This window comes from Lentinus tigrinus (genome assembly GCF_003813185.1).
Source record: "Lentinus tigrinus ALCF2SS1-7 unplaced genomic scaffold L226scaffold_2, whole genome shotgun sequence".
Classification (NCBI taxonomy): domain Eukaryota; kingdom Fungi; phylum Basidiomycota; class Agaricomycetes; order Polyporales; family Polyporaceae; genus Lentinus; species Lentinus tigrinus.
This window is the reverse complement of record NW_027137911.1, coordinates 1,971,708-1,993,071: the sequence shown is the minus strand read 5'-3', so window position 1 is coordinate 1,993,071 and position 21,364 is coordinate 1,971,708. Positions and strand designations below refer to the sequence as shown.

Sequence of the window (21,364 nt, the reverse complement as noted above, 5' to 3'; positions counted from 1 at the left end):
TAGCTCTGTTTCTAGCTTTCGAAGTGCACATAGTGCTTGGTGTGTGGCCCTGGGAGTTAGATTGACATCGTTGTCGAGGTTATGACGATGTCGATAGGATCATCGTTGTCGACGCCTTCGCCAAGGCCGTGCGCGCAGAGCCCGGCTCGGCTCGAAAGCCGCGGCTACGGCTCGGCTTTGGGAGCTACGGCTTGTGGAAGTGGTGAGCCGGGCTCTCTACTACTAGGACGGCTTGGGCTCAGCTCAAGCTCGGCTCGGCCTGAGCTGGAGCCCAAGTACAGCGGGCGCTTGCGAGGTCGTGACTTTGAGAAAGCAACGTTGACAACTTCCGGCCCGGGACCCCCCACGGAGAGACGACACAAATAAAGACTGCGGACAAGGTTTGTGAGCTTGAATTCTGCAGTTTTTAGGCTGAGACTTATTCAAGAACTGACCATGATTGCCCCTAGGCCTCCCATCCGTAGTGTCAGGCTCAACCTCGAGAGCCCGGCTCGAGCTCACAGAAGTCGTGAGCCGAGCCGTCAGGCCGCCCAGCTCGGCCTGAAGTGAGCCGGCTTTGGGAGCCTGACGGCTTGGAGCCGGGCTTGGCACACTACGTGCGCTGCACCAATGCAATGAGATAGAGCAGGAGCTCGTCGTGGTCGACTCGACTTCTAGTCTCCGTCAAGCACCAGGGTTCTCACAACAGGACGTCAGAGATGATACACGTCATGAAAAATATGATTGCTGCCATCTGCCCAGCTACAAGAAGTAAAAACCCGACATACTAGCATCTAGAAAGCACAGTACGATACGACAAGTTGACATGTACAAATACCAGACTATAGGCTGTGAACTACAATAAGCACATGGATATATATCTACAAGGAACATGCGAACGTCTCGTCGTCATCACTCTAGCGAATGGATGGATGCGCAACAGGGGTGTAGGGAACAAGCAAACTGACGGCATGAGCCTACGAGCTAGCGGTGCCGCGGTTCTGGCGGAAGCGGAGGAAGTTGTCGATGAGGCCGTTGAGGTTGCCCATGCCCTTCTCCTCAGGGAGCCACTCGCCGTTGTTGACGCAGAGGATCTTCATGCGCTCGTGGTAGTTGAGGTCAGGCAGGAGCTTTGGCGTGATGAGGAAGTACTGCCCGCTGTCCTCCTGGCACGTCACCTCGACCAGCGAGTTGTGCACCGCGCGCTCGGCGCGCTGGTCCATGCCCTGGTTGATCTCGTCGACGAGCGAGAACGGCGCACGCGCCTCTTCGGTCAAGCTCATGAGATAGAGGATAGTAGTCAAGGACCGTTCCTGTTGGGACGGTTAGTCATGCACATACACTAACGACAAGATATAATGATACGATACGTACACCTCCAGACTGCCGCTCTCCAGTGAGGAGCTGGAGCTTCTCGTTGTCACGGAACTTGACCATGATGTCGATTGCCCACTTCTCGTAGTCCTCGTCCTCACGTATCCGGATCTCGCCCGCGCAGCCAATGCGATCGAAGGCGGCAGAGAACTTCTTCCCGATGCTACCGACGAGCTTCTCCAGCTCGGGCTGCCAGTTGTCCTGTCATCGAACCAGTTAGCGGCATGCACCCGCGAATGACGAAGTGGTCGATTGCTCACCCTTGCCATCTTGATGCCTTGCTCGATCTTCTTCATACGCTGGTCGAGGCCCTCGATCTTCGCACTGAGCACGTCGATCTATACACGACAGGAGTTCAGACAAGGCCAACGATGACACAGCGACGAGACCTACCTCGGCCTTGCGCTTGTTGTATTGCTCAACGACGTTGGCATTGGTAGCCATGTTCATCTCGAGCTCTTCGCGACCTTGGTCGAGATCAGCCCTCCACTCATCCGTCGACTTCGCCACGAGCTCGCCAGCCTGGAACACGAGATGAGTACCATAGTCCGATCGCGAAGTATGCAGGGGTCGTACCTCCTCCATCTCCTTGAACTTGTCACACTGCTCCACCTCTGCTTCGGCCAGCTTCTCCTTACTGACTTCAAGCTTCTGCTGAGAGATTGCCTTGGCTTGCTTGAATCGTTCCACAACTTATAACCTCATCAGATCACATCCTCACGGGTACCAGTAGAGGAGTCACGGGTACTTACTGTCTACCGCCACATCGTGGGCCTTGGCGATTGCCTCGGCCTGATCCTTGCACATGGCCTCTAGCGCGGCCTTGTTCGCGCTAATTTGCAAAAACTCCAACCCTGCGCGAGCAGCGGCCTCCTGTTCCTTGATGGCAGCATGCATAAGATCCTACCCAAGTACTGATTAGTACAGGTCCAGATGGAAAACAACCTCTCGAAAACTTACGACATATGCTCGAATACAGTTAACCCGTTTGCTCGTGATGGTCAGGAGCTGCTGCTTGATCCTGTTGCGCTCGACGTCGGCAGGCGGAGCGTCCCGGAGCCTTACCAACTTCTTCTCATGTTGCTCTACATGAGGCATTGCAGTATCAGTACTTCGGCGCCTCTTGCAGGGAAAATATACGAACGCAGGCTCAGCTCCGTAGATTGGAACTTCCTCTTCGCGTCCAACACTGCACGCTTCCGGGCCTCCAGCTTGTCCTGCACGATATCTGAGTGAACTATACACACCCAAGGAAAACACACGGAACCCACATGTGCAGCTTTGTACTCCCTGCCAGCGGCTTGGATCTCCTTGTCTTCCGCCGAGAGCTCCTGCTCCTCCTGCTGAACAGTGCGCATGTTCGTCTGCGCATCAGCGAGCTTCATCTGCAGTTCCCTCTTGACCTGGAGATCGACTGTACGAAAAGAGCATTAAGAATATGGAGAGATAACCTCCGCGACAGGATCCATACCAGTAGCGTGGGCGAGCGAGCGAGCCTGCTGGATCTCGCGGGTGGCGTTCTGAGGAAGACGCTTCCCGTACCTCGAACGGGTAACCTGGTTCATAACCCTTCCGATCACGTAGCTGACACCTCCCGCATGCGCGGCCATCTCCATCGCCCGGTTGGGGTCGACGGATTGCGGTCTCAGGGCGATCGCCTGAAGTTGCAGAAGTAAAGTCAACATTCGGTGAACCAGCAATAAGACGAGCTAGCCCACGTACCGTACGATGTAACCTGACGTCGGAGCACAAGAACCACCTCAGTCCCTCCGGGCAATCGATGAAGTCAATAGCATAGCCATCAAATCCGAGTGCACGGAGCTGCTCCGCAGACGCCGGGGGCGGCGGGAGCCTGCTGTGGTCCGCAGGCTTGAACCAAGTGTTGATGCGGGCTTTCCTGCCGATCGCCTCAGGAGTATCGACACACAGCCTGTTCAGGAGTTGATAATCCTCCTCGCACTGCGCAACGATGGTGCGCAGCTGGGGTCCACCAAAGCAGGCCTCCACGGCGTCGACGTACGCCCGGTTGGGAACAGTGACGCAAAGCATGGCCGGTTCAAAGATCTCCATCCGGAATCGATTCTGGTTCTTGCGCAGCCACTCGACGACTTCGGCGCAGTCTGGATCAAAACGTCTGAGCATCTCAAGTTTCTGGTGAGAAACACTGTCGAGCTGCTGCAACCTACAAGACCACTCGTTAGTAACCCGCACGTGGTGGCTACCATAAGGCTAAACACTCGCCTGGTGTTGATCTGGTTGATCTCGTGCTTGCACTTGCTGCCCTTCTCGATGTTGGCCCGTTGCTTCTCCTGAAGTTCCTGCAGCCTCTGGTGGGTGTTGTTGTTCTCGATGTTCAACGCTTTCTGCACGTCACTCAGCAACAAGCACCACTCTGATATCGGGATGACGCACGATCTCGTTCTGAATATCCTCCAGATTCTCCGTCTCTGGTGGATGTGCGAGTTTCTCCTTCAACTCCTCGATCGTCCTTTCGGTCCGCTTGATCTGGTTCCCGCGTTCTTTCTCGGTCTTCTTCAGAGAGTCCAGCTTGTTCTTCAGTTCCTCCGCTTCTAGGTCCTGCAAGAGAAGTCAGTAATTATCACAAATACTAATCTTGATATATATATATACCAGGCCGTTGACCTCCTCCCACTTCGAGCTCATGGCCTGGAGCTTGCGACGGACGGCATTCTTCTTCTCGTCGCGGACCTTCTCGCGCTCCTTCGCCTCGGCCTCCATCGTCCTACGCAGACAAATCTCAGTCTGCTTGCTTTGCATACTATGCAGGATGCTTACTTTTGCATGTCTACGAATGGCTTATTGCGCGCTTCCAGGCGCCTGACGTTCCTGACTGCCTCCGTCCTTTGGGGTTTCAGCTGCCTGTATACGTCGCGAGCCTCGTAGTACTCCTTGAAGGGCACGATGAGCTCAAGGAGCTGGATCTGGAAGTACAGGTGACGGGTGAGCATTCGGTCGCGATACGCAGAGAAATGTGCTTACCTTCTTCTCAAGCGCACGACGTTCTTCATATCGCCGAACATCACGTTCCAGATTTGCATTCCGGTCCTCCATGGTCTTGAGTTGCTCACGATCGGCATTAACAGCCTGGGAGGCGTATCGTCAGTCACACCATTCATATAGTTAGATCATCTCTCTCACATCTTGTATCGTCCTCAATTCCTTCCCAGAGCTGATCAGCGTATCGTGCCACGAAGTGAGATTCTCGTTTCCAGCGGCGCGCTGCGTCTCCCGGAGGAGTTGCTGGGGACTCATACGCGCGAACTCGGCGACACGGTCCTGGGGCAGGAAGGCGCTGTTTCCTAGTGAGCAAAGCAATGCCGCTGAGTGAGGAGTAGCGCAGAGAATACGTACCATAAGTTGTTGACCTGGACGTTGAGCTCGGCCATGCGCGCGTTGATCTCCTTGCCGGATGCTGACTTCCCGTTTAAAACAAAGGGGGCAATCTTGGAACTGCTGGACAGCAGACGACGAATGACCAAGTTAGGCTTGCCCTTCGCGCCCTTCAGCTCGATCTCGATATGCCCATCTTTCTTATCGTTCTTTACATACGATTTCAGCTCTGGCGCGCGGTTCAGAAGCTACAAGCGAATGCAAGGTTAGCCTGCGTTCAACCCCCAGTGCCTACATGATAGCAATAAACAGCCTCGCGACCCAAGAATGGACGGCTACTCACAGCTGGAGGGAAGTTCAGACCGAGACAGATAGCGCAAGCGATGGAACTCTTCCCGGTGCCATTAGGCCCGAAGATCATATTCAGGTACGGGCCAGGACGGAATTCCACCCAGTCATAGGTGAGGAAATTCCTTAGCTGTATACGCACAATAGAGCCGGGTATGAACCTTCATTGTGACAACGTAACCACGGAGATAAGTATACGCGCCCCAAGTGAGTACCACCAGACAAAACGTACCCGTCTACATCGCGAGGAAGAGTCTGCCCGCGCTTTTCAGCCTTCGGGCCCCCGTCAGTAGGGCGCGAGTCGCCCTCGTCGTTGATCCTGGCGCGTTTTCGGCCCTTTGGAGATTGCTCTGCATCCTCGTCCTCATCCTGCTCTCCCTCAGCATCGGCGTCATCATCGTCCTTCTCGTCCTCGTCCGCGCTCTCCTCGGCTCGCTCCTCCTCCTCTTCAGCGTCGACGTGATCCCTCATTACTGCGCGCTTCCCGCGGGTGGCACCTCGATTTGTCGCAGATTTTCCGCTCGTCGGCTGCACCGATGCAAGGTCGTTGTTTTCTTTGTGCGATTCTGACGAGTCGTGAGACACAGCCCTGCGCGCCATCGCCAACAAGAGAGTGGAAGTGGTGGTGGTGGTCGGCGCTGAGGAGGACGTCCCTTGGACGCGTCGCGCGACTTGGCTTCAGGGCCGGCCTTTACGCACGCGGTCACATGTGACAAACGCGGTGACTCGGGATCAAGATAGACGCGTATAGTGGCCACACTTTCTCTCGTCCGTCGACTTTGCTGTCGAGTCTCATCCGGCATTACTTCCTTCATCATGAAGATCAGTGCGTGCAGCTCGATAGAAATGCTCACTGACTCTGCACGCTGGCCCTCTTACGAGCCGTATGGTTGACGGGTAGTTAGCATAACTACTTTCCATGCGCGTGTGACGGGAAGACTTCGTATATCTTCCATGACTGTATCAACGACCTTCAGGGGTCAGCGTGCAGAGTCACAGGGCATAATATGACATCCAATCGACTAGCTTCTAACCCCACTCATCAGCTTTCGTAACCGGAAACGCCGGCAAGCTGAGGGAGGTTCGTCAGATCCTAGGTGCTTCGGGCGTCGAGGTAGACTCTCAAGAATTGGACAGTATGTTGTGACAATGTTGGTGCTGCGTCAACTGACTTTTCTACCTCAAAGTTCCAGAGGTACAAGGTTCGACTCGAGAGGTCGCCACAGCTAAGTGTCGACGCGCCGCTGAGCTGCTCGGCGGACCGTGCATCACCGAGGACACTGCACTCTGTTTCGAGGCCCTGCACGGCTTACCTGGACCGTACATCAAGTATTTTCTGAAAGAACTCGGACATGATGGTACGCATGTGGGCCCGTGGATCATATTGACGACGATGATTCATTGATACGACAGGCCTCAACAAGCTCCTCGTCGGTTTCGATACCAACGCCGCTTGGGCCTTATGCACGTTCGCATATAGTGCGGGACCCGGTCATGAACCGGTCCTCTTCGAAGGTCGCACGGATGGTCGCATTGTGCCAGCGCGCGGCAGCGGCCACTTCGGCTGGGATCCGTGCTTCGAAGCAGAGAACACCGGAAAGACGTACGTGCAGTTCTCGAAGATCAATACAAATCCTAATACATGCCACATCCGACAGGTATGCAGAAATGCAAGCCGATGAGAAGAACAAGATATCGCATCGCGGCCGTGCACTCGAGAAGCTAGAACAGTACCTGCGCACCCTACCAGCAACGTCATGAGTTATGACTTCCGAGTGTATAGCCTTGTAGCAATGAATGTCCACAACCATGTAGCAAGTATCAGATGCACCGTATAGGTGAGTCCACGTAGCTCTGCTGCGCTCATGCTCGTACGAACGCTGACAGACTTAACGGATTAGACTACAGCGGCCCGCAATCCCATCGTCTCGATTGCAGCAATGAACTTTATTCTGCTCCTAGTCATAGAGGAGCACCTCGCCAGCCGTATCAGGTAAGCAGGACTCGGACGTATTTCCAACTGTGCCTTAGTCATCCCGACCGGTCGATATCTCAATTTTGACCAATGCTCTCGGGATTCAAACCAAGGCCAGCGGGTTGAGTAGACGGCTGGTCTACAATCAGGCTGGGCTCGATTGTGAGTCAATCGAGCTCATCCGGGTGGAAGAGGGTGGAGGCCGTCGATGGCGAACCCACATCCGCAGGGACACCGCCACGGCGCCACCCGTGCTGCGAGGGCGCCTCGGACAGGATATCCAGATCGCGTCTGACTCGAGATCCCCGATGCCGAGGAATGCGCACGACATGCGCAATCCCTTTCGCGCTTGGTCATTATTCCAATCCATCCGCGCACGCCAACCTGCACAGTAAGCATGCGCGACCCACCGCATGTGCGGGACACCGGGCTCCGTGTTCCTCATATACAGCACCGGAATGTGTGTATTTTATCCGTCTTCCACATCCCGCACGAGCGTATATAGCTGGGCGTGCTGCGTCGCTGCAGCTTCATCACCAAGCCCTTAATACTTCCCACCCACCCACCCACCACGCTGCGTCCTTCTGCTGATATCTCATACTCTCACTCGTACCCACCATAGCATCGCTTGTCATGGTGCAGTTGAGCGCAATCCTGCCCGACTTTGCCGGCTTCACCATATCCAGTGGCGACCTCCGCCTCCGCCTTCTCGAGCGACTGGGCAGCGGCACGTACGGCGTCGTCTACGTCGCGCAGGACATATCACCACAGTCTACGAGCGCGCAATACTACGCGGTCAAGTGTCTCCTCCGCCATCCCGAGGATACGGATTTCGCCCGCCTCCAGCAGCGTGAACTCAAGAATCACGCGCTCATCTCGGATGTCCCGAACGTCGTCAGGCTCCATGCAGTCATTGAAGAGGAGTGCTACACCTTCATGGTGCTCGACCTGTGCACTGGCGGCGACCTCTATACCGCGATCTTGGCGACAGACACGTACGTGTACAATACGCCCGCCGTGAAGCGCACCTTCCTGCAAATCCTGGACGCCGTCGAGGCGTGCCACGCGAGGGGCGTGTACCACCGCGATCTGAAGCCAGAGAACATCCTCTGTTCGCACGACTTCGAGCGCGTCTTCCTCGCGGACTTTGGGCTGGCAACCCGTAGCAAGCGCAGCTCAAATTTCCGCTGTGGATCGTCATTTTATATGAGTCCAGGTGCGTAGTACACGCCACGATATCCGCGTCTTCCACTTGTACCACCGCCATGTGCTGATTTCTCTTCCATCCGCAGAGTGCATCGGGGTCTTCCACGAGAAGCCGTACGCCACGGCCCCGTCCGACGTCTGGGCCCTCGGTACGATCCTGTGCAACCTCATAACGGGGCGCAACCCCTGGCATGTCGCCTCCCCGAATGCGGACATCGGCTTCCGGGTTTACTTGCGCAAGGGTTCTGCCTGGCTCGTCCGCAACCTTCCCATCTCACTTGAAGCTGCCGCTATCCTCAACCGCGTCTACCAGCTCGACCCCAAGAAGCGCATCACCATTCCCGAGCTTCGCAAGGCCATCTTCGCGCTCAAGACCTTCTACCCCGATGGCGAGGCTGCGTCTTCAACCGTCAGGAGCGCGACGGCCGCATCCAAGAGGGTCCAGAGCGCAGGAGACGCCGCAACTAATGCGAGTCCCGCTCATGCAGCACGTGTCGTCACAATGCAGGAGGTCGACATCACGGCGAACATGCCTAGTTTCTATGCCGAAAGCTGGGAGCTGGGTCCCGTCGAGCGTGCCTCCCCATTTTCCGCCAACTTCCTGACGATGTCTTCCAACGGCCTCACCGCCGCCGCGTCCGCGACACTCGCTGGCACTGTCAGCACGTGTGTTACTAACGTCGCAAGCTCAGACTCCGTCGCCAGCGAGAACCCCGACGTCGACTCCATCTGGTCCATGACGCGCCCCCCAGCCCTCGGGTCGTCACCCGAGGCCTCGTCAGACACCACCGACAAGAGCGAGAGCGACGGTCCCTTCACCCCGGAGACGTACGCTACAAACCTCGTCGTCGACGTTCCTCACCTTGCGTTGGATTCGTCGCCGCGTGCGAACGTTTCGCTAGAGGAGTGCGACATTGCCTCTGCAACGTCGCGTCTGCCGGAGTTGAGCTCGGAGGGTATGGGGAAGAAGCGCAGGGGCTCAATCATGAAGATCGTGGAGGGAATGAGGAAGATAAAGCTCCGAGCATAGACCGGATAGCGTCGACAGGTGCTGGCCGCTGTCGGCCAAAGGACATTTCAAGTTCTTCGGACTCCCTTTCCAAGTTGACGTCGACGTCGACGATTGGAACACTGATTCTTACTCATGCATTGTACACCGTAGTACGCATCATGTAGCAAATAGCACTCACTCATCCTGAACCTAATATCGCATCGTGTTCTTGCTTTTCCTTCCAGCTGGTTGTCGTTCGTGCGCGTCTTGTCCCACTTCGAGTGTCGCATGCGATTCGTAGCTACCATATGCTGCCAAACGTTGCGTAGATCAACCGCCTATCTCCTCGGCAACTACGGGACGGGCCCGAGGATGGGGAGGAGGTCAGATACATATGTACGCGCGGATGGCGATTGCCCGGTCTTCGCGTATCATTTGAACGACATTAGAATTGAATTAGACTTGACGTTCCCTACGATTACCCATGCAATTCAACGACCTGAGGATCGCCTGTCGAAGTTCGTCAGCTCGATTTGCGGAAAATATGCGTAGGCGCTCATTTTACGACAAGAACAGCCGAGAAAAGCACTGCAGTTACAAACAGGTTACAAAGCTACGCTTTCGTTTCGCACCGCCGCTGTAAAGTCGGAGGGCACATGAGAGCATCACAAGACTCAGGACTTGGAACCGATAAGTACAGCTGAGGTGCCCCTGAGTAATAGTCAAGTACGCAAGACCACCCTAGTGTCATGCTACAGCCACAGCCATTCACACTCATTTCAATGGTAATGGAGGCGGAGGGGCTGATGCATACGTCAGCACAAACTTGAGCCTCGAGGAAGCGCATACGTCGGCAAAGCGTGTAGATCCGTTCTTCTCACACGTTCACGGTGTTTCACGGTGACATTGACCCCGCGCACGCCTATTGACATGCGCAGGAGCGTGACTAGCCCGCACATATATACAATCGAGAGGCTCGCTCACACCCCTCAATCGGAACTCCCACCCGCAACATACCTTGGCACGCAACGATCATCTTGTCCTCGGAACGCCGTGCTGCAATCATGGCCACCCAAGTCACCACCGCAGCAGACTGGGCACCCTACGTTCCCGTGAGCCTCTTCACGCGGTTGATCAGCTTCGCACGATCAGCATGGGTCATGGTGATGGTGGACAACCCCGTTTTTTGGAAGTTGTTCAGGGGGAAGAACGAGCTTGACGACGTCGAAGGTGAGCAACCAGCAAGGCGTCCGGGCCATCGAGGCCGTGTCGCGCTGATGACAAAGTCTCCCCGAAGGTCCGTTCTACATCGTCGGCGCGCCGCAGCGCCAGTTCGGCGACGGGAAGATGGTGCTCGCGTCTAAGGAAATCATGCAGAGTATGCACCCAGCACCATTCCGAAGTCTATAGATAACCTACCATATGAGGTCTGCAGGAGACGGGCCTTTCCTCTTCATTCTGGACGTGAAGGACGTGAAGGGCAACCCCATCCCGAACGCCGTCCTCGACTGCTGGCAGGCGGATTCGACCGGGAGTTACTACTTTGCCTCCTGGACGCTCCGCGGGAAGGTGACGACGGACGCCCAGGGTCACGTCGAAATCCTCAGCGTGCGCCCGGCCGACTACGGCGCGCCACTGTTGGGGCAGCGCAAGAGCCACATGCACGTCATCGCGACCGGTGTGCATGGGAAGCACGTCCCCATCACGACACAGGTGTATATCTGTCCTGGAAACAACCCTCAGAACCTGGATGGAGACTTGTACGTGCACACACACTTACCTGACGTTGACCGCAGACTGATTGCGGGGCCAAATCTGCATCCAGTGCGTCGTACGCGCGACCTGTTCCATACAAGAACATGGCGACTTCCTGGTCGATTTCAGCAGCGAACAACGGAGAGCTTGTCCAAAAGCTTCCTGAGTTGCCTTCAGACGATGTCGAGACGGTTGAGCGTGTAAAGTGGTGGAACGAAACGCTGAAGAAGCACGGTATCGAGCGGGAGATTGCGGCCGTTGCACGCCATGAGCTCAAGCTTAGTCTTCTCTGAGCATACTGCACTGGGTGAAGGGTCTGTACTCGTAGTTTCGTCAATATGCATTTAACTCGGAGTCCAGGTCTGATATTCCTGGGAATGGAACTGTTCTTAACGTGGACTTAGGACGGCGCGGAGTTATGCTACTTGACCTGAATCGGTGCATAAAATCGTGGCCGAATTCACACTTGCGCACCTAGTTGCGTAAGTTATGTCATTACGGATACCGCCCTTGTTCAAAATATGGCTAGTCACTGTCGCACAGTGATATCAGTCAAACAGAGTAGGATGATAGATAGAACCACATACCTCGATAACTCGCCACCACGTCCAGGACTTGCTTGGCACAACGACACCATGACATAAGACTTCCATCAACGAAGAACGAATCCTATTCAGGTTGCATCCTTCTGTTTACCACACGACAACTGCGACTGAGGTGTCACCGCCAGGGTGCGTCAAACGCTCTTCTCGAGCGTTCGAGGTTCTCGATCGCCGACGCCGCTGTGGCCTGGCGAAGAATTCCCGACTAGACACGGATCAGCCCAACGCTAACCACACGTTCTTGCGCCGCCGACCGTCTGACGCAACACGTGGCAACCTGTATCGCAGAGGCACCAGTCAGTCAGAGTTCTGTTCAAGAAGACATCAGCACCGAAGTCGTATACAGAATGAGTCCGTGAAGACCATACCCAATGCTTCGGGGAGCGTCCCGGCTTGACATCTTACAGACACATATCATGATGCCCCATACACATCTCTTCTTCCCTTCTGCCAACAATCATGGCTTGCGTCTATGCACTTCGAGAGCACGTCGTCTCCACCCACGATGCCCAGCCCAAGCTGCATAACTGAGGTCAGACCGCCGTTCTCGTCCACAACGACCGAGACAGTTGTGTCGAGAAGCGGCTCCTCGAACGATGTCGGATCCGCGAGCAGATGTGTTCTAGGGCGCATGATCGAAGTACGTGTGAGTGGATGAGAAGGGACACAGGAAATTGGGGGTACGACTTACCCATCGAAGATCCCGAACGAGTACGACGTCGGGAGGCGCCCAATCTGGAGCGGTTCTCTGTTTTTGCGCGAGCATACAGTCTTCTGCCGGACCTCGTCATATCTTGCTTTCGGCAACTTAGCTACGGCGCAGAAAAGAATTGAACACGAGTTTGTTTTACGCGAGGCAGTTGGCGTTGACATAGCACTACTCACTATTTTTCAACGCTGCCACCATGGCGAGCAGAGTTGCATCGAACGCATTTCCGTCGTAGTTGATGCATGTCGCGTCCACATACAGCACCCACACAGCCTTTCCGGGCTCGATACACAGTGAAGATGTCGGAACAACACCTGATCTGCGCAGCAGAACGCGTTGGTATCTGCGATGAGATGCAGGAGGCATTTCCGACTCACGACACTAGAACTTCGTTCAGCCTGTCTGACAGCACCTGTGCCTCGTCTGTTGGGGGTCCCGGCTTGAACTTAGGGGAGCATATCGCGGGTAAGTCGAGGTTGGGCACTAGCCGGTCAAGGAATCGGTATTACATTTGGAGCAGCTTGAAAGACGACAGACGTACCCAAAAAGCCCTCCTTTGGCCGATCCAACTCGGGCTCGGCAATCTCTGCCTTCACCCCGCACACAACCGTCGTAGACCCCAGCCTCACAAGTGCAGACCCGTCCGCGGTAGAGATCGAACCTTCGCAAAGGGCGCGGGGGTGCGGTCAATTCTCCGCCACACGTTCCATCATCAAGGACGCGTCAGTGCGACACGAAGCACTCACCCACGTTGACCGAGATATCCCTCCATTCCCCAAAGTCCCGTCCATCAGGCCGCACGTTCTCCGCAACAAACCGCTCGAGGTAGGTTCTGGGGTGTAGACGTTGGAAGGTGAGCGCCTTGAGCGCGTCCTGCTCCGCCGAATTTGACCCGGACGGTGTCGCAGACACAGCAGCAGCCATCAGAAAGCCTCCAGATGTATCACGTCAAGCAAAAGTGGTGCAACGATAAAGCAAAAAGCAGGAAGCCGCGCGCAGGGATGACGGAGGGAGACAAAAAGCCGGACAGGCGCGGGAGGAGGGGCGTGATCGCGTCCTGGCTCGCGTGGGCCGCGACCACACATGCGCACCTCGCCTTACGCGACAAGATTGAGGTGAGATAAATTGCACGGGCAAACGAAGGCACACGAGATGGACATCCATAGCAATCTATCCTGAACGAGTTGTGGGTCCAACTGTTCCGCATCCTCGGACCTCGGCCCCACCATATGCAGCAGCACGGCTGACGGTGCGTGTGCCGCAGAGCAGCCGTGGGCGCGCGAAGCGCACTTGGCCACCGACGCGGATGCCCGCAGGTGCTGGCTGGGTAGTTGTGTAGGCGTGTTTTCTGCGTCTCCGACCATTAACTGTACATGTATACCGTTTTCCTACAGCTGCGCAGACCGAGCAAGCCCGCCGTTTGACTTCTATCCGCCTCTCCCGCTAACCATCCCCACCCAAGCTGCCACACGAGCTCGGGCGACGTCTATGCGACGATCCCTTTTAGCACGGCATACTCCGCGTTGATGATACTGCTTGTCGCAGCGCCGATAGCGACGTTGTTCGCGAGCACGACGAACTTGATGTCCAGGACCCGACATTGCCGTACCCGGCCGACACATACACCCGCGCCAGCCTGGTAGTCCCTGTCCAGTCTTGGCTGCGGGCGGTCCGGCTCCTCGTGCACGAATACCGTGTGTCGAGGGGCGGATGGGCATCCGATGGTGTACGCCTCGGAGGTGTATGCCTGGAGCGCCTCCCGGACTTGTTGCGGGCTCGGCGGCGGACGGCGCGCGAAGCGGACAGAGACGCACTCGGTGTGGCCCTCGATGACTGGCACACGATTGCACGAGGCGGAGATGCGGAGCGGCTGCTTCGTGTGCATGTCGAACGCCTTGAGCCCGTCGTCGCTCTGCGTGACCCCGCCGAGGATCTTGAGCGTCTCCCACTCTATCTTCTCCTCCTCCCCGCTGATGTACGGCACGATGTTGTCGACGATGTCGAGCGAGGGCACGCCCGGGTACCCTGCGCCGGAGATGGCCTGCATCGTCGTGATGATGCACGACTCGATCGGCCCGAAGGCGCGCTCGAGCGCGGCGAGGGGGATCACGACTCCCGTCGTGGAGCAGTTCGCGTTCGTGACGATGAAACCCTTCTTGAGCGCGGGCGAGTGCAACCGCTGCTGTTGCGGGATCATGGAGAAGTGGGATGTGTTCACGAGCGGGACGATGAGGGGCACATGGGCATCTCGTCTGAAGTTCTTCGCGTTCGAGAAGACCGCGAGCTCGGCCAGCCTGAAGGCTTGCTCTGGATGCGCAGCGTGTCATTCATGAGGGAAATCTGCCATCAGGGGATAACGTACCTATATCGCCCGCCACATCGGCATCCAGCCCGGAGAAAACTATCGCACACTCTGAGAATTGCTCCGGGACGCATTCCTGCACGATCATCTCCCGCACAGCGCTCGGGATGGGCTGAGTTTGCTTCCAGTTGACGGCCTTGGAGTACGGCTTGCCAGCCGATCTTGAAGATGCTCCGAGCGCATGGATCACGAAGAACGGATGGTGGGCGAGGAGTGCTATGAAGCGTTGGCCGACGGTGCCTGTTGCACCCAGCACGCCAACCTTGACTTCTTTCGGATTTGTCATGTCGACGACGACGACGAGCAGAGCAGCAGCTCCTACGGAGACTGAGAGGCCAGGGTGGAAGTCTGAAGACAAGGGTGACTCTGAAATGCAGGCCGAGCACGCGACCGCTCGCTCAGCGAGTTGCAGACGCCCATCCCCAGAGTAATGTTTGCTTACCCCTTATAAGCCGAAGCTACTTACCTTCACTACTTACTGCGATAACTCCAGGTAAGCCTTGGGTAGGCAGTAGGGTACATCCGTTTAACGTCAGACGCCCTCCACCTTGACCTCGACGACCATGTCAGCGGCCGCCACACCAGAGGCCGCTGCGCAACTTCTCTTCCCTCCAAATGTCCAGTATAACAACTCGCGGCTCTACACCGTGAAGTTCCTCTCGTCCTGCTTCGCCGGCGCGGTAGCAGGCGTCCTAGGCTTGGAGAACACCCTCGGCTTCGCGCTCTTCATCTTCTCAACGCTGCTCACGTCCTCGTGTCTATACCTCAAGTGCAAGGGCCGGCCCGCAAAGTTTGTATCCGGGGGCTGGTGGGAGCTCGTGAACCCGGGCCAGGAGAACATCTTCTCTTTCGTCCTCGTGTGGACGCTGTTCTACGGTACGCCCATCCCGCCCGTCTTCGCCTTCTGCTGTGCGCAGATGCAGATGCAAACGTTCTCAACCGTCTGTTGGGTGTCTGGTGGGGCTGTGGCGCGCACAACAGGAATTGTACACGGTAAGCCGAGCAGCAGGTCTATCAGGCAGATATCAACCGAACGGCGTTCTCTTCGCAGTGTACGATTGAATCATAGGCATGGCAGGATGGGCGGCGGACGCGGGATGGCTTCTTTCAGGGTCTGTCTGCGTTCTGTCCGAACGTCCGACACCGCTGGGGAGCAGAAGTGACCGGTGAGTAGATGCGACCCGCCCCGTTGGCTACACGCGCTGAACATGGCTTTGCAGGCACGAGGAGAGGTTCGGAGTACTGGATGGGCGCGCGTCTTGCGATCGCTGACGAGGAGTATCATACCCGGTGTGTCGGACCAAGAGGTTCGGCATCTATCTAAGCCACTCTGATGTGTTCACCGCGATTGTCACGGTTTACATGCCAGAGCTTTCTACCCCGGCGGGCGGAGTGTCCCAACAGCGGGCCATCACGTCAAAGTGACCGCGGATGCGCCAGACTCAGGGCCAGGTATTGCGCAGGGGTCATGCGAACATACTTGCTACGAGAGTGCAGGATTATGGAATAGACGTGAATATGGAGCGTCTCTGACACCAGAATCACAATCCCGCTTCTTACCCCTTGCCCGCAGCAATTCACCATCTATAACTCCTCCGACAACCACCTACCCGCAGGAATCTCGGGGTCTCCGACGGGCGAAAATGACACTTTTGGAAGGTTGCTCTCCGAAGCAAGGCAACAACCATCTGTGTCCGGTCTCTTCAGCTGATCCTAGGTCCAACTGGAAGCCCATGCATGCACCCGTTCACCGGTGTCGTTGCGTGCGCGCAATCTTGTCGAGTGAGTAACTGACACCGCTCATGAATTGTCATTTGTCCTGTAGAGGATTGCCAATATTTAGGCTAAGTTACCGGTGGGACCACCACGACCCTTCTTCCTCGTAGAAGTCGTCTGACACGACTCAATACTTGAACGTTAACGGCGCGTAGGGGCGGCGGCCCGGATACTTACTGGGAGGCGGCGGCGATCTATTGTGAACCGACGACATGCAAAATGAATTCCGAGATCAGATCTCGGGCATGGCTTGGATACGACGGCGTAATAGTCGCCATGGCCGCCGGAACACGCAACGTGCGCGCGCAAAGGATGTTGGTGATGTGGAAGTGGAAGGGGGTGGGGAGGTTCGCCACTATCTGATGCTTCCGCTGCTGTGGTCGGATTGTGCAGCGGGGCGTTGTCTGGGACGAGTGGGGATGGTGCGGATGAGCGAGCGGCCGTGGTGGGCGCGCGCAGGGTGCGGGGAATAGCAGGAAATATAGTAAGGGATTGTTTGCGGTGTGTCAAGAAGCGTGGAAGGGAGGGCGTGCTTCCGATCGATGCAGGTTCCGGCGCGTGGCAGACCTCGTGGCGGGCACGTGGGCGCATGGCTGTGGCGGACGCGATCGACCTTGGGCTGCCGGGGGCTGCCTTGTCCGCCTCGTCTGCTCATACAATCATGGCACAAGAACTACAACTCCCCGGCTTATCGCCTTCCCCCGACACACAGCATGTCGTCCTCCTACGTCCTCCTCCAGTTCTCCTCAGATCCCTGGAATGCCCGCTTTGAGGACCTCGAGAACCGTCTTGCTTTCTCCGTGTGCGTCCTCTGTCCTCCTCGGCCTCCCCCGCCCCGCCGTATCCTGCTAATGTGGCACGGTCGTTCTCTAGCGCCATGGTATATCTCCTCATTCCTCTCTCTCCGCATCCTTCGGTGACCGTCTGTTCGTGCACAGGTCGACGAGAACCCAAACCTCATCATGAAGGTCTCCCGCGAGGCTCCCTGGGCACAGCAGCACCCAGAAATCATGGGTCCCTCCAACTCCTACTTCTACTTCGGCCCCAACCGAAGTCCCGGCCATTTTATCTACGGAAACAGCACATACCAGACAATGGCGCAGGCACGGAATCGCAAGAAGGAGAACAGCTCGTAAGCAGTCATACTCCCGTCGTCGCCCCCTCTCCACTCACTGCTACTCCGCTGCTTCCTCAGATCACGGTACTTCTTCGCGCAGAACTGCAAGGAGTACAAGTGGCGGATACACTCTCCACAACGGCTGGAGGTGCGTCCTCAGAGCAGGGATCGCCGCGGAGGTACTCACGGATAGCTTGCAGTGTATAGACAGCAAGGGGAACACGATCGCGCTGTGGGAGACCAGCCAGCTAACGGATCCATTCGCTGCGAAGCTCACCCTCAAACCCGCCGCGTTGCTGATAGTGACCGAGATCGTGACCACGCTGACTCTGAACCGCATTGCAATAGTATCGAATTGGGAGTAACCCCCGCCCGGGCCGTTAGACGACTTCATCTTGGATATTTCTTGCATCCGTTCGCTTATGTCTACATTTATACGTACTCGCTTGGTCCCGTGTTCGTTTCTGGGATATGAAGAGCTATCTCTGACCTGGCGTGCTCTTCCGGCGATGGACCTCAACTAACTCGGCTACCCACGTCCTATGGTGATACATCATTGACATTAACTTCCTGACCTCTTCCGCGCCTAACTCTACCACCTTGAGGGCGTCCTGGAAGTGCTCTGCCGACCTCAGCTCATCGGCCTGCTCTGAAGCCTCAATGAATTCGCACGTACCACAGCATCCGGGCCCATAGGCTCATCCCTTTCACTCTTCCTTCCTGATTTCTTCCTGCAGCGCTACCAGGCGGGCCCACTCCGGCTCGTCCTCGAAGTCTTTCGTCCGTCCCATGAACGTCCGCACGACGCTCCGCGCCTGCAGTTTCCAGTTGAACCCCTCCACTCGCGGCCCGAAGTTCCGCAACACGTCCACAATCTCCTCGACCTCGCCCACCGCCTCGCGCCATCTCTCCACGTCCGTCTCGCCCTTCTCCATCGTCCCCGCAGGCCCCGCCCGGTACGCGTCCAGGTAGGCGTTCAAGGCGTCCCCGTACCGGCCCTCCGACATGAGCAGCCGCGCGCGGGCCCGGAAGATCCGCGGCGAGGACACCCGCGGGAGAATCGTGCGCTCGAACAGGTCGTCCACTCGACGCTCGAGGCCGGCTGTCTGACTCGCAGCGTCCGCAGTAGCATCGGGCTTTTCCTCGCCGCCACCCGCCCGTGCCCGCGTGACGGCGTCGACGAGCTTGTCGAGCACGTCTTCGTCTACGCACGCCGGGCCGTCCTTCGCCGCGCGCTCCTCGACGACCCGGGCGAGGGCGCGGCACGCCTCAGAGAGCTCGCCGACGTCGAGGGCGACGATCATGTAGTTGTTCCACATCCGCCAGTTGTCGTAGCTGAACTTGAGGCCCTGCTTGAGCGCACGGAAGGCGAGAAGCTTGTTCTGGAATGGAATGCGTTGCTTCGGTGCATCTTCGCGCTGCGCGGTGTTCTCAGCCTGCGGGAGTCCGTCTCGTCAGCCCCCGCAACTCCGCGTGTGTTCCGTGGCACGGCCTGGAAGACGACGGCCCAAGGACGCAGAAGGAGAGCACAACATGCGTGCGCGGAATGGAAGGGAAGGGAAGAAGCATTGTACTCACCTGCGCAGCGTTTTCTTCCTCGCCGTCTTCTAGGGCTGCCTTCTTCCCTGCCTCGCCCATGCGCATATACACACTCGCCAGGTTGTTCCAGCTCTCGCCGTCTTCGTCGTCGATGCTCACACACCGCACAAACGCCTCCCGGGCCCCCTCCCAGTCCTCTACTCGGATGCAAGCACACCCGAGCACGAACCACGACCGCGCAAGGAGCGGATTAATTGCAACGGCCCGCCGCAGGCAAGAGATCGTCTCGGGATACTTGCCCTGCGCAAAGTAGTACCCTCCCAAGGACCGCATCGCCCGCCCGGACGACTCTTTCGAAACTTCCCAAGCCTGAGTGTAGTGCTCGACGGCGTGTTCGGGCTCGAGGTCTCCCAAGAGACACCAGAGCTTCGCCTCCCGGGTCGCGTCGAGGACGCTGCGCCGCTTGTCGGAAATGGCCTTGCCCTGGAGGATAACCGCGTCCGCCTCGGCCTTGCGGCCCTCGAGGAGGTCGCGGACGAGAGCCCTGCCCTTGTCCGCCCGCTCCATGCTCGCCCAGCACTTGACGGCCTCCTCCCACATCTCGAGCCGCTCGAAGATCTCCAGCGCGGACTTGACGACACCCAGAGTGAGGTAGCGCAGCGCGAGCTCCCTCTCCATCTCCCACTTGCTCGGGAGGAGGATCTCGTGGATGTAGAGCAGCCGCTCCGCGACGGCCGAGTCCGCCGTCGGCATCTGGTCGACGAGGGCCTGCAGCTGCAGCACGGACCGCTCGACGGTGCGCGTGCGGCTCGACTCGAGCCGGGAGCGCAGGAGGAGCGCCATCGTGTGCACGGACCAGTTGCGCGGGTGCTCGATGACCCGGGCGACGTACGGCGCCATCTGCTCGGCCGTCAGCCCGTGTGCAGGCGACGTGTTCTTGACGTTGAGGCAGAGGGCGAGCAGGATCGACTGGTCGAGCGGGTGCAGCGCGGGCTGCGACGCAGGGTCGATGTGGCCGAGCCGGGAGCCGGGCGCGGCGGCCTGCAACCCGGACGCTGATGAAGACGTGAACGCCGTCTGCTCCAGTAGCGTGTCGTCGTTCAGGGCAAGTGTTTCAGGGATTGCCGCAGGGGCCATGTCTATGCTAGCCGCGGCGGTAGTGGAGTTAGGCTTGGGCTCGGTGCTAGTGTTCACGGTGGAGTCGGGGCTTGTGTCCTTAGGGTCCGGATTCTGTGCCTGCGACTGCGACTGCGGCGAGGAGGGTTCTGAACCATCCCCACGGGCGCGGGACTCGGCGAGGAGGATGAGCTGGGTCACGTCGTGCTCCTGGAACTTGGTCCGCTTGCCCAGCGCACCGGTGAGCTCGTACTCGAGCTGGGTCGCCCGGGCGGCGCGTACGAAATAGTCTGCTGCCGATTTGTCATTGCCTACGTAGTGTTCGAGTAAGCCCTGCTCCAACAATAGTCTCCCGGCGATGTCTGGCTCGGTGGCAAACGTCTCCAGGAGGCGTGCGGCCCCGGAGAACACCGCGGGCGGGACGGCGACAGGCTCGTCCAGAAGCTGCTCGTGGATCCGCCATGTGCGGAGCTGCCACCAGGGGGCGGATTGACAGTGCTGGAAGGGGGTGTCGAGGAGAAGGCGGGCGAGCTGGAGGAAGATCGGGGTTTTGGCGAGGTGGTAGGCAGGTTCACCGCCGTACGCGAGTTCTGAGACAGCCTTTTGATGGAGCAGATCCTCGCTGACACGCTGAGAAAGCTCAGGGGTGAGAGCGAGAACCTCGAGCGGCTTGATGTCCAGATCAGGGCCCGTCCAGTTAGCCTGGATGAAGGCATGCAGGCATGAGACCGCGCAGCAGAGGCGGAGCAGCTCGTCCCCCGGCGAGCTGCCTGCAGGTGCTTGGGAGAAGTTGAACCACTCGGCGAGCGGGCGGTCAAGGATGTCTTGGTTAGATTGTGTTACCGTGAACAGATCTCGGCTGGGTGACGTTTTGAGATCGCTAAAATCGCCATTTACCACGTTCCGCGCTATCTGCAGAACGGGTGCGTGCGACGACGAGCTATCAAGCCCGTCGTCCCACTTGCCTGTTAGCAGGGCTTTTTCGACAGCTTGAATGTCCAAGCTCATCTGATTGCAGGCCGCGAAACCAAGGAAACGCAGGAGAAAGAAGCCGCAGGATGAGAGAAAACAGTGCGCCGGGAATTGCCGCCCAGCCACGATTTTACCACAGCTCTTGTACTTTTCGGCTCCATCGATGGCTTAGTATCTGCTTACTACTGTGCA

At 57.6% G+C, this 21,364-nt stretch overlaps 10 protein-coding genes across 10 annotated transcripts; 6 read left to right on the top strand and 4 right to left on the bottom strand.

Annotated features, from left to right (window-relative positions):
• Nucleotides 1-956: 956 nt before the first annotated feature.
• L226DRAFT_453698 (P-loop containing nucleoside triphosphate hydrolase protein) lies at nt 957-5,523 on the bottom strand (the record flags this gene model as incomplete). The annotated part of the gene is made up of 18 exons (XM_067675144.1): nt 957-1,292; nt 1,354-1,554; nt 1,614-1,691; nt 1,747-2,045; nt 2,106-2,256; nt 2,314-2,438; nt 2,549-2,756; nt 2,805-3,011; nt 3,076-3,571; nt 3,628-3,716; nt 3,766-3,930; nt 3,985-4,110; nt 4,164-4,295; nt 4,354-4,458; nt 4,513-4,666; nt 4,726-4,952; nt 5,048-5,213; nt 5,285-5,523. The coding sequence occupies 18 exons, from the start codon at nt 5,521-5,523 to the stop codon at nt 957-959; spliced, it is 3,504 nt and encodes a 1,167-aa protein (XP_067541968.1).
• Nucleotides 5,524-5,843: 320 nt separating this feature from the next.
• Nucleotides 5,844-6,988, top strand: L226DRAFT_529800 (Maf/Ham1). The gene is made up of 7 exons (XM_067679692.1): nt 5,844-5,950; nt 5,995-6,031; nt 6,099-6,188; nt 6,240-6,410; nt 6,466-6,655; nt 6,711-6,890; nt 6,954-6,988. Exons 2-6 carry the CDS (start codon nt 6,007-6,009, stop codon nt 6,811-6,813), a joined length of 579 nt encoding a protein of 192 aa, XP_067541967.1. The 5' UTR covers nt 5,844-5,950; nt 5,995-6,006; the 3' UTR covers nt 6,814-6,890; nt 6,954-6,988.
• A 666-nt stretch (nt 6,989-7,654) lies between these two features.
• On the top strand, nt 7,655-9,263 carry L226DRAFT_453650 (kinase-like protein; the record flags this gene model as incomplete). The annotated part of the gene is made up of 2 exons (XM_067675140.1): nt 7,655-8,243; nt 8,320-9,263. Coding segments are annotated over 2 exons (1,533 nt in total), but the record flags the coding sequence as incomplete, so codon positions are not given.
• Nucleotides 9,264-10,288: 1,025 nt separating this feature from the next.
• L226DRAFT_566173 (aromatic compound dioxygenase) lies at nt 10,289-11,272 on the top strand (the record flags this gene model as incomplete). The annotated part of the gene is made up of 4 exons (XM_067683873.1): nt 10,289-10,454; nt 10,522-10,602; nt 10,660-10,984; nt 11,050-11,272. The coding sequence occupies 4 exons, from the start codon at nt 10,289-10,291 to the stop codon at nt 11,270-11,272; spliced, it is 795 nt and encodes a 264-aa protein (XP_067541965.1).
• A 723-nt stretch (nt 11,273-11,995) lies between these two features.
• L226DRAFT_452518 (ribosomal protein S5 domain 2-like protein) lies at nt 11,996-13,214 on the bottom strand (the record flags this gene model as incomplete). Its single annotated transcript, XM_067675068.1, has 6 exons — nt 11,996-12,203; nt 12,273-12,393; nt 12,467-12,609; nt 12,668-12,773; nt 12,832-12,951; nt 13,037-13,214. 6 exons carry the CDS (start codon nt 13,212-13,214, stop codon nt 11,996-11,998), a joined length of 876 nt encoding a protein of 291 aa, XP_067541964.1.
• Nucleotides 13,215-13,776: 562 nt separating this feature from the next.
• On the bottom strand, nt 13,777-14,938 carry L226DRAFT_453192 (aspartate-semialdehyde dehydrogenase; the record flags this gene model as incomplete). Its single annotated transcript, XM_067675113.1, has 2 exons — nt 13,777-14,597; nt 14,653-14,938. 2 exons carry the CDS (start codon nt 14,936-14,938, stop codon nt 13,777-13,779), a joined length of 1,107 nt encoding a protein of 368 aa, XP_067541963.1.
• A 277-nt stretch (nt 14,939-15,215) lies between these two features.
• Nucleotides 15,216-15,976, top strand: L226DRAFT_566170 (uncharacterized protein; the record flags this gene model as incomplete). Its single annotated transcript, XM_067683872.1, has 3 exons — nt 15,216-15,593; nt 15,731-15,818; nt 15,873-15,976. 3 exons carry the CDS (start codon nt 15,216-15,218, stop codon nt 15,974-15,976), a joined length of 570 nt encoding a protein of 189 aa, XP_067541962.1.
• Nucleotides 15,873-16,221, top strand: L226DRAFT_136715 (uncharacterized protein). The gene has a single exon (XM_067672302.1). It carries the CDS (start codon nt 15,986-15,988, stop codon nt 16,160-16,162), a length of 177 nt encoding a protein of 58 aa, XP_067541961.1. The 5' UTR covers nt 15,873-15,985; the 3' UTR covers nt 16,163-16,221.
• Nucleotides 16,222-16,711: 490 nt separating this feature from the next.
• L226DRAFT_529791 (uncharacterized protein) lies at nt 16,712-18,130 on the top strand. The gene is made up of 5 exons (XM_067679691.1): nt 16,712-17,230; nt 17,302-17,308; nt 17,367-17,560; nt 17,624-17,693; nt 17,746-18,130. Exons 1-5 carry the CDS (start codon nt 17,142-17,144, stop codon nt 17,908-17,910), a joined length of 525 nt encoding a protein of 174 aa, XP_067541960.1. The 5' UTR covers nt 16,712-17,141; the 3' UTR covers nt 17,911-18,130.
• A 122-nt stretch (nt 18,131-18,252) lies between these two features.
• L226DRAFT_542525 (TPR-like protein) lies at nt 18,253-21,208 on the bottom strand (the record flags this gene model as incomplete). Its single annotated transcript, XM_067682132.1, has 2 exons — nt 18,253-18,963; nt 19,124-21,208. 2 exons carry the CDS (start codon nt 21,206-21,208, stop codon nt 18,253-18,255), a joined length of 2,796 nt encoding a protein of 931 aa, XP_067541959.1.
• Nucleotides 21,209-21,364: the final 156 nt, after the last annotated feature.

Excerpts from the sequence above, each read along its gene's own strand:
- L226DRAFT_529791 (XM_067679691.1), top strand. The coding sequence starts at position 17,142 with ATGTCGTCCTCCTACGTCCTCCTCCAGTTCTCCTCAGATCCCTGGAAT. Across the intron at positions 17,561-17,623 it reads CGCAAGAAGGAGAACAGCTC|ATCACGGTACTTCTTCGCGC; the intron begins GTAAGCAGTCAT and ends CTGCTTCCTCAG. Across the intron at positions 17,694-17,745 it reads ACTCTCCACAACGGCTGGAG|TGTATAGACAGCAAGGGGAA; the intron begins GTGCGTCCTCAG and ends GATAGCTTGCAG.
- L226DRAFT_136715 (XM_067672302.1), top strand. The coding sequence starts at position 15,986 with ATGTGTTCACCGCGATTGTCACGGTTTACATGCCAGAGCTTTCTACCC.
- L226DRAFT_529800 (XM_067679692.1), top strand. The coding sequence starts at position 6,007 with ATGACTGTATCAACGACCTTCAGGG. Across the intron at positions 6,189-6,239 it reads AGACTCTCAAGAATTGGACA|TTCCAGAGGTACAAGGTTCG; the intron begins GTATGTTGTGAC and ends TCTACCTCAAAG. Across the intron at positions 6,656-6,710 it reads GCAGAGAACACCGGAAAGAC|GTATGCAGAAATGCAAGCCG; the intron begins GTACGTGCAGTT and ends CACATCCGACAG.